At 43.6% G+C, this 9,440-nt stretch overlaps 1 protein-coding gene across 1 annotated transcript; it reads left to right on the top strand.

Annotated features, from left to right (window-relative positions):
- The first annotated feature begins 12 nt into the window (after positions 1 to 12).
- On the top strand, positions 13 to 8,859 carry LOC109111800 (KAT8 regulatory NSL complex subunit 1-like). Its single transcript, XM_042776547.1, has 12 exons — positions 13 to 1,711; positions 2,409 to 2,550; positions 2,631 to 2,704; positions 2,791 to 2,956; positions 3,107 to 3,257; positions 3,692 to 3,886; positions 4,228 to 4,343; positions 4,432 to 4,553; positions 5,243 to 5,369; positions 5,516 to 5,619; positions 6,557 to 6,725; positions 7,563 to 8,859. Exons 1-12 carry the CDS (start codon positions 36 to 38, stop codon positions 7,869 to 7,871), a joined length of 3,351 nt encoding a protein of 1,116 aa, XP_042632481.1. The 5' UTR covers positions 13 to 35; the 3' UTR covers positions 7,872 to 8,859.
- The last annotated feature ends 581 nt before the right edge of the window (positions 8,860 to 9,440 follow it).

A 9,440-nucleotide genomic window follows, 5' to 3' on the forward strand; every position in this document is an offset into this window, starting at 1 on the left:
ATTCTTCACTTGAAGGACGGGCCAGTGAATGGCGCATGCTCAGTGCGAATAGGGAGTGTTGGAGACAGCCAACAGTGCGGGGAAAGGCAAGACGGGTGAAAAGAGAAGCCCGTCTTCCTTTCGAAAAGGGGAAAAAAGACGTTAATGGAGCTTCGTTGTATGTCACACCCGGCCATGCCAACGACACAGCGATGTATTATTACTGTAATCGGAATAAAATGAGCGCTAGTGCAGCCGGGCCTGGAGTGGAGAGCTGCGGGGCCGGGTGTCCGCATAGCGCCAGCCGCTGCTGCGGGGGAGGAGGCTGCGGTGAGCCCGTCAGCGGTGACGGAAGCTCGGCCGCTGCGGCTACAGCCACCAGCGCTGCCCCAGTGCGGAGCTCAGACAGGGAGAGCAGCGTAGCCGAGGCCCAGGCGTTCCGCGAATGGGACGATGCCACCTCCGGCGATGCGGATCCGGCCCAGAAAATGAACGAGGAGGGATTTTTTACGAACGGCGCTGCTGATATCACACGGGAGGGAGACGAATGCGCGGATTCGGGGGAATACGGCGGAGGACGCGGGCGATTTTGTAGACAAAGCACTGGAGCGGGCGAGGATAACACCATTAATATTGATCACGAGGGAGCTGGCTTGCGGTGTTTCATGAGCGCTAAGACAAGAAGGGACGAGCGCAGAGCGAGCGCGAGACTGCCGCCGGTGCGCATCGCGAGAGCCCGACGAGGACACACGGCTCACGCCGAGACCGAGCGCGCGATGTTGACAGTCGCTGCAAGGTGTGGTCACGGGAATTACGACCCCGCGGTCATTAAGCGCCGGGGATGCAGTTTCACCCGAGCCTCCAAGAGGGTGTGTTTCTCGGGCAAGTACTGCGGCAGCTCGGACGCCGCGGCCCGCGTTGGTTCAAATGGTGAAGCTCATGTGAAGAGCTCCGCGAACACTGCCGAGACTTTCAGGCGCACGTCATTAGGTCGTACCCACTGCGAAAACACGACCGTGGCCCAAAAAATTAATTTCGCAGCGTGCCCGCCTGATGAAAGTGCCCAGCTGCCCACATGCAGGACGGCGAAGGGGCGCGTCAGACTGTACAGGGTGCGATCCTTTCTTTCCAGCTCTGCCAACTATAACAACGGGGTCAGCGGAAATGGTGCCCCTCACAATAGCCTCCAACTGCAATCCTCCCTCCAAGCCGAGCCCGAGCTGCGTGATTGCGTAAAAAAGCCCCTGTGTGCCCTCTCCATCCCCTTTCAGTCTGAGTGTGGGCCTCCTAACGGGCCAGAGCCACAGAAGTGTGACCATACGGGTATGGGTATTGATGCACATGGGACTGAGGGCCCCAGCACAGAGCAAATAGAGGCTGTGAGGGGTGTAGCCGAGCGCAGGCAGGCAGAGCTGGAGGGTCGTACTGACCACCTCTGGCGGCGCTTGCAGGCCGTACAGGTGAAGCAGGTGGAGAGGCATGTCACGCAGCAGCTGCATGGCCTACACAGGAGCCTGGGGTTGAGCTGCACCAGAAGGCCCACTGCTGTATCCAGAAACTCAGCCGAGCTGAGCAGGCTGGCACGCAGCTGCAGCGAGATCCTCCGGACTGCAGAGAGCACCCTGGACTCGGACCACACGGCCAGCAGCTCCGGAGGTGACAGTGACAGTGAGGAAGATGAGGGATTGGAGAGAGGGGGTCGTCCCTTTAGAACGCTGCCAATAAAATCAATGTAAGCTTTTATCACTATGCTTAACCTCAGGTTAAGATCTCTTAACCCAGAGTTAAGTAATGTTTTTCTCCATTATGAGATGCCAAAGATAAAAAAGCCCAGGAACAAGATGGAGCAAGATAACCCAGTGTTAAAGGATAGTCCACCCAAAAATGAACTTTCTGTCATCATTTACTCAACCTCATGTCATTTCAAACCTGTATGCATTTCTTTCTTTTGTGTAAAACTCAGTATTTTTTGTCCATACAATGGAAGTCAATGGGAACCAAAACTGGTTCAAAATACATTATTTAGTGTTCAGCAGAGAAAAGAAATGCATACAGATTTGGAAAGACACGAGGGTGTGCAAATCATGACAACTTTCACTTTGGGGGGAAAGCTAAGAAAAGCTTTAGATGAGTCATTGCATGTTGGTGTTGCCTTTTGAATCACCACTGTGCTTTGCAGTGTACATGCTGCACTGGCTGTTGATTCATGGCTGCCATATTGGGAGGCTACAAAGCCATTTCACGCCTGGCTGTTGGGAATAAAATGGGTCAGAAGAAGCTTCATCCTAAATTCTTTTAGGACCTCCGAACCGGTTCCACTCAGGCAATGTTTTTGCATTCCTGTAGCTTGAACAGTACAGCATGGCACTAGCAATGCCAAGATCATGTGTTTTATGCATTTACTCAATATTTAGCTTCTTTTCTTTTAGTGTCACTGGCAAAGAATGGCAGTGGGCGGAGAGTAGGGCGTGGCTTGGCAGCAGGTGGGTGTGGCTGCAGACTCAAGTATCAGAGCTTGAGTATCGGATCCGTGCGCTGACAGAACTTTACACGCATCTTCGACAGGGAAAGGTATTTCGGGTGTCCATCTGTGTATTTTTGGGTTATTATGGAGTGGTTTGATTCATCTGTATTTTTTATGTTTCATCCAGGTTCGGTCCACTCACTCTGCCCCTGACACACCCCTCAGAGCATCAAACCCCTCCTCCACATCACACAACTACAAGTCAGTAGACGATTTAACTTGCATACAAACACACACTGGTTGATTTTTGGATTTGGCATTTAATGTACTATTGCACTACCCCCTAGGTTGTCCTCTGCTGGTGATCCTAACAGGAAGTGGCAGACAGAAGACACCACCACTCCACAAACCGTGCCCAGTCCTCCACCTTCTGCCGCACGGGTTCGACCGTTACTCCGGCAACGACGTCACAAACTCGTTCGCCTGGAAGATCGCACAGCGCTGGGGTCAAAGGTGAAGACAGTTGACCTTGCTGCTTCTTTTCTGTTATGCACAGTAACTTTTATTATTATTGGCTGCTCTTCATTTTGAATGATGCCTTGAAGAGAAGATGAAAAACAGGAATCACAATGCTGAATTCTTGAATTTGTGTGTCCCTCTCAGGCAGTTTCATTACAGTGCTGGTGTGAACCACCGGCTGTGTGTGTGTTATGTGGTGGTGCTACTCCTCGCTCCCCCTCAGAAATCAAGCATCTGCGGATGCGTCAGACCTGGCTCGATATGTCTGTTCACCCTGTCCTCTCAATGCCATCAGGTGAAATCTGTATATTCTCTCCATATAATCTCAAGATTATTTGTTTTTTTTTTGTTTTCTGTGTGTAAGCACAGAATTGTTTAAAGTTGTATATTATTTAAATCCATCTATATTTAGCTTGTATTTCAACAGTACAAACTGTACAAGGCTGTTTAAGTGTTCCTTTTAGATCGATGTCCTTGAAAGTAACCTTGAAAATTATCCTGTGTGGCTTTCAGTTTATAATTGTGAATCATTTTTGTGGAATTTTCTTTTTTATTTATATTCTAAATCTACTTAAATATATATTAAATAATAATATTGAAAAATAGGGTGTGTATATATTATATATATATATATATATATATATATACTTAAGTTTGAATTTATTTATAGGGTGTGTGTATATAAGTGTGGCTTTAGTGTCCTTATACTTTGAACTTCCTCCATTGCAGATTCACCCCTTGCACTGCATTGTGGGATACGCCCGCTGGCCGGGCACCACTCTCATAATTCACTACAGTGGACAGACATGTCATCGATGTCCTCTTGGCCAGGGAGACGGGGCCAGGGACGAGTTGGGAGAATGAGGAGGAGACTAGTTTGTCCTCGTCCGCCCAATGCACTGCCCCCTTTATTTAACACACCTGGTGGGTGAAATATATATTGTCACTTATATCAACACACACACACACACACACACACACACACAGTGTGTGTGTGTGTGTATATATATATATATATACTGTATTACACTACTGTTCAAATGTTTGAAGGTAACAGTAAGTTGTTTTTCTTTTAAAGAAATGAATACTTTCTTTCAGCAGTAAAGACATTTATAGTGTTAACATTAAACAGTAAAGACATTTATAGTGTTACAATTAAATGCTGTTCGTCTGAACTTCCTATCCATCCAAGAATTTGTGGAAACAGATTGTAACCTTGTTGAGCATTTTTACCATTCAAGAAGTTAACAAAATTGCTTTTGTAGGTGGTTCTGGGTGCAGAAGTCAGAGGGGTGTGATTATTCCCAACTGTCTTCATCCACGAGCTCTAGATTTGCCCATTCTGCCGGCAACACCCCCAACAACAGACACACCCACTCAGGTACATCTGGTTAAAAAAAGGAAAATGTAAGCAGCTTACAATTCTATGTGTTGTGTGTGGCTTCCTAAACCTCTCTCTTGTTCCTCAGCCTTTGCGAAGGAGGAGAGCAGAAAGCTCATTTGACATCGACAACCTAGTGATGCCTTTGGGCCTGGCTGGACTAGGAGCACGAGTACAAAGATTACAATACAAGGAAATTATCACCCCAAGGTACAAATAATGCCACCTGACCTCCAAAACCACTACAATGAATATGTACTTAGTACTTACTAAAAAATATTACAAAAAAAAAAGCGATTACATAATAAACATTTAGCATTTGATGCATCACACTTCCCGTTGTCCTTCTGTCAGATAGCCATTGTGCAAAGTGGCTTTGGTTTCAAGTAATTTCCCATTAATTATTCAAACACAGTGCCAAGTATCCACTGTTTCCTTGTGACCCATCGTTTATAAAGTAGTACAAAACTGGAGCCAGTCTAGATACATAAGCATGTAGTGCGTTTACATTATATTATAAGGAAGCTTAAACAGTGAAAGAGAAGAGTGTACTAGCATATATATATATATTTGTATATATATATATATATATATATATATATATATATATATATATATATATATATATATATATATATATATATATATATATATATATATAATATATATAAACTCTTTTTTTACACTACATTTTCTTAAAATTCAGTAATATATTTTAAAAACATTTTTTGTCATTGTTGACATGGCTTTTAGTAGATTTAGGATGTGAGAGAATGAGAAACTGTCACTTCTGTTAATTGGCCAAGCTAGCAGATTTTTTGGCTGATGCTGATAGTCTTAAAAGTCTAGCACTATTGTTGATGAAAAATGTGTAACTGTGTCCTATGTCGTGTGTTTAGCTGGAGGGAGCTGGACTCTCTCTCGGGGCTCTCTAAAAACCAGGAGGGGGCACATGCCCTGTTGTTCAATTACAATAAAACACAGTACCAGCCCAATGGGGAAGGACTGGACAATGAGGAGGAAGAGGTGTGTATGCCTTTAACAAGTTTTTTTTCTGTACATGCTTTCTCATAAAAATACCTGGTATTTTGTCTCGATTTTTCGTATTTTTTCGACCATTCAAAATGATCGCTGTATTAGTATGACAATGCTTGTTTGCAATGTTTGTATAGGTGGAGGATCTCTCTGACGCTGTGTTTCTGAGCCGCCATGCAGTGTGTGAGAGCAGAGAGAGGAGTCGGTGGGGGAGCTGGGCTCGCAGACGTCGCCGGGGCAGGTGAGAGAACTTTGTGTGTGTGAGAGGCATATGTGATGGAGAATATTTAAACCGGTGTCAGTATAATGTTTTTTAACAACAGGGATCGATTTGTAATTAAATATTTTAAAATGCTGTATGTTTGGAAATATGTTTAAATAAACTCAAGGGTTAGAGCTAACTTAGCTTTTAGGGCACATTCTTCAACACAAGGTTTATGAGGGTGAAACAAATTCCAAAAATAAATAAAATATTAAATGACATTAAAGGAAAAACCACAGAAAGAATATAAAATACGTTTAAATATATATATTTCAAAAATATGTATATATTTTTGATTCAGCAAGGATGCATTAAATTTGATCAAATGATAGTAAAGACACTCATAATATTACAAAGATTTTTATTTAAAAGAATCCTGAAAAAGTAAGGAGTAATAGCTGCTAAAATTCTTTTTTTCTATCACATGAATAAATTATGCTTTAATATATATTAAAACAGAAAATAGTATATTTTAAAGATAATAAGCAATAAAAATAATAAGCAATAATAATTCACAATATTACTGTTTTTTCTGTATTTTTTGATCACATAAATGCAGCCTTGGTGAGCATAAGAGACTTCTTTCAGAAACCATAAAAAAAATCTTACAGACCAGGTTAATATAATGTCACATCACGACTTTTATATTAAATATGCATTTGTGTAGTTAACAAATAACTTACACATGTACTTTTTTTGTACTTCAAGAATGTAGGTTAAAATTTACAGATGTATAAAGGGGAGTTTGGTACTAAAGCTTACACATACACCTATTTCATGCACTCTCTCAATTAATATGTGGGCATAAAACAGTGGGTAGTTTTAAAATAGTTTAAGATGAAGTATAGCATGTCAAACTGCAGGACGCTGTGGTCACTGCTTGAAATTTCACTCTCTGCTTGACTTCCTTCCTCAGATCTTCTTCCTCCTACCATGGGGATTGGAAGAGCTCCAGGGGATTGGAGCAGACACCTGGCTCTCCAGATTCCAGGCAAAGTCATTTTGCAGAAGGAGATGTCTCGCCATGCAGTCCCTTCTGTACTGGAGCGGAGGATCCCTTCAGCCAGGCTGAGGATGAACAGCAGGTGTGTGTGAGAGAGAGAGAGAGAGAGAGAGGGAGAGAGAGGGAAAGAGAGATGGAGGAGGGAGGGAGGGAGGGAGGGAGAGAGGGAGGGAGGGAGGGAGAGAGAGGGAGGGGAGGGAGGGGAGGGAGGGAGGGAGAGGGAGGGAGAGAGAGAGGGAGGGAGAGAGGGAGGGAGAGAGGGAGGGAGGGAGAGAGGAGGGGGAGGGGGAGGGAGGGAGGGAGAGAGGGAGAGAGAGAGGGAGGGAGGGAGGAGGGAGGGAGGGAGAGAGAGAGAGGGGGAGGGGGAGGGAGGGAGGGAGAGAGGGAGAGAGAGAGGGAGGGAGGGAGGAGGGAGGGAGGGAGGGAGAGGAGGAGGGGGAGGAGGGGGAGGGAGGGAGAGAGGAGGGAGGGAGGGGGAGGGAGAGGGGAGGGAGGGAGGGAGGGGAGAGAGGGAGGGAGGGGAGGGAGGGAGGGAGGGAGGGAGAGGGAGGGAGGGAGGGAGAGAGGGAGGGAGGGGGAGGGAGAGAGGGAGGGAGGGAGGGAGAGAGAGAGAGAGAGAGAGGGAGAGAGGGAGGGAGGGAGGAGGAGGACTTAATGTTCTATTCAACTTTATTATTGCTGTAACCATGGCAATTATTTAGTTGGAAGAACATCGTGTAGTTCAAAAAAAAGTCTGCCGTTTTCTATTTCTCCATGCATCATTAAATCCTCGAGTCTTCTTTTGGGGGCTATTTGTGAATCCTGAAAGATATATATGCTTAATATTCTTTACATTGTGAGAGAATATAAATGCATATAATAAACCCCGATGTTCTTGAGTTTAATAACCTCAATTAATCTTCTTCTTCTACACTTGCAGGCTGCGCTGCCATGGGAACGCCGGTCGTTCCCCTTGCAGGAGTCAGAACTTCAGTGGCTGCAGGAGGAGGAAGAGGCCGAGCCAGACGAGGACCTGTGCACCGCCAGCGGCCGCAGCCAAAGCACGGACTCGGGCATCTCTGTGGGCAGCCTGGAGCTCTCCCCGAGGACCCCTCAGCAGCACTCAGGCACAGAGCGAGCCACCCCTCACACACTGTCCTGCAAACCAGCCACCCAGACGACAGTCTCTACAGCTCAGGATTCTCCCACACTTCCTCTTTCCTTATACACATCCTCTCCTTTATCATAGCGCATCATTTGTCCAACTGTTTTTTCTGCTCTAGTATGAAAACAAAACCACTGACCCTGTCCACCCATTTATCTAACCACGAGCACCTTGTGTCCTTACATCCTGTGCCCTTTCCCTGAACCCTCTGGAGCCTTACATAAAACCACAGAGCCTATTATTTATAATCTTCCCTCAAACCTTCACTCATTCGCCCAATAACAAGTGCATCTTCACCAACAGCCCAGTTTGCCCACTGAGCATCTCTGGTCCTTCCTCATACATCCTTTCAACTCTCCTTCACCAGCCTGCCCCCGATACAGCTGCCGTTCAATCTGATGCTACTGTGATGAACAGATGGTGTCTGTTTTTCCGTTGTTTATTCATTTTTTTGGACCTGTCTAAAGCTTTTTCTCCAGCTATGTCAGTCATTTTGTGTTTTAGTTAAATCCTTGTTTAAAGCTCTATGCTGTTTTCACAGATAACGATGTTAAGCCAACATGGGATGAACCCAATTTGAAAACTCTTGGTTATTGATCTCCATATAAAGGCACTACATATTACACTCATATTCTGTGACTTAGTTACCTTATTCATGTGTTGTGTTGTATGTATTCCACAGAGATGTATGCGTACTGCAGAAGAATCATAGCATTTCAAGTCTGTTACATGCTCTCTGGGATGCTACCTGTGTCTTTCCTCCTTCCTTTTGAGCTCAACACAAGAAGTATTTTTTTTTTATTATTTACATATGACATGCTATGTGTGTGTGTATTATGTTAAAGGAAGAGTGATAGTTCTTGTGTTAATCAGACAGTGTGTATGTGTGTGTGATTTAGACAGGTCTGTGGTACTGCTGCATTAGGGGGTAGCCTTGGTGAATAAAAACATCATTTTGTAGGAAAACGGCAAAACAAGAGAAGATAAAAGTAAATGGAAATTCTATTTGAAACGCACATGATGCTCTCAAGCAAAGATGTAATAAAAGGAATAAACACATAAATGCAAACTACTTTAGCTTGATGCTTATTTACTTATTATTTATGTTCCTGTATGGAAGAGCTTTTTTTTAAATTATGACATAAAAAGTAATTATTATGAGATAGTAATAATTATGAGAATTAAAATTATGACATATTAAATCATTAATATGAGATAACATCTCCAAATTATTAGATAGATAGTATTGACAGAAGTTTTTTTTTCTTCAGTATTTATTTTTTCATATTCTTAATTACCTTTTTGCCATAAATACTACTTCTTATGTCAGATTCCACTTCATCTCAATTATGATTTAGTAGCCTGTGCTTAATTAAGATTTACCAAAGCATGTTTTTTTTTTTCTTATCTGGTGAAAATGGGCTTTCTTATTCCTGCCTATTTTTCCTAAAGGGATTGTATTATTTCATTAAAAATATTTCATTTATATTATTATTATTTTATTATTTATTTATTTATTTATTTATTTTGTCATCGTTTACTTACCCCCATGGAGTGCCGACCCATTTTCTTTATTCTGTAATACACAAAGGAGATCTTGGAGTCTTCATACATTGAAGAGGATGGTGATTTTAAATGGCAAGACACAAAAGT

The sequence above is a fragment of the Cyprinus carpio genome, chromosome A19 (genome assembly GCF_018340385.1).
Source record: "Cyprinus carpio isolate SPL01 chromosome A19, ASM1834038v1, whole genome shotgun sequence".
In the NCBI taxonomy this organism is placed as follows: domain Eukaryota; kingdom Metazoa; phylum Chordata; class Actinopteri; order Cypriniformes; family Cyprinidae; genus Cyprinus; species Cyprinus carpio.

Coding starts and splice junctions, on each gene's coding strand:
- LOC109111800 (XM_042776547.1), top strand. CDS start 36: ATGCTCAGTGCGAATAGGGAGTGTTGGAGACAGCCAACAGTGCGGGGA. Junction 1,712..2,408: donor ACGCTGCCAATAAAATCAAT/GTAAGCTTTTAT, acceptor CTTTTCTTTTAG/TGTCACTGGCAAAGAATGGC. Junction 5,620..6,556: donor CGCAGACGTCGCCGGGGCAG/GTGAGAGAACTT, acceptor TTCCTTCCTCAG/ATCTTCTTCCTCCTACCATG.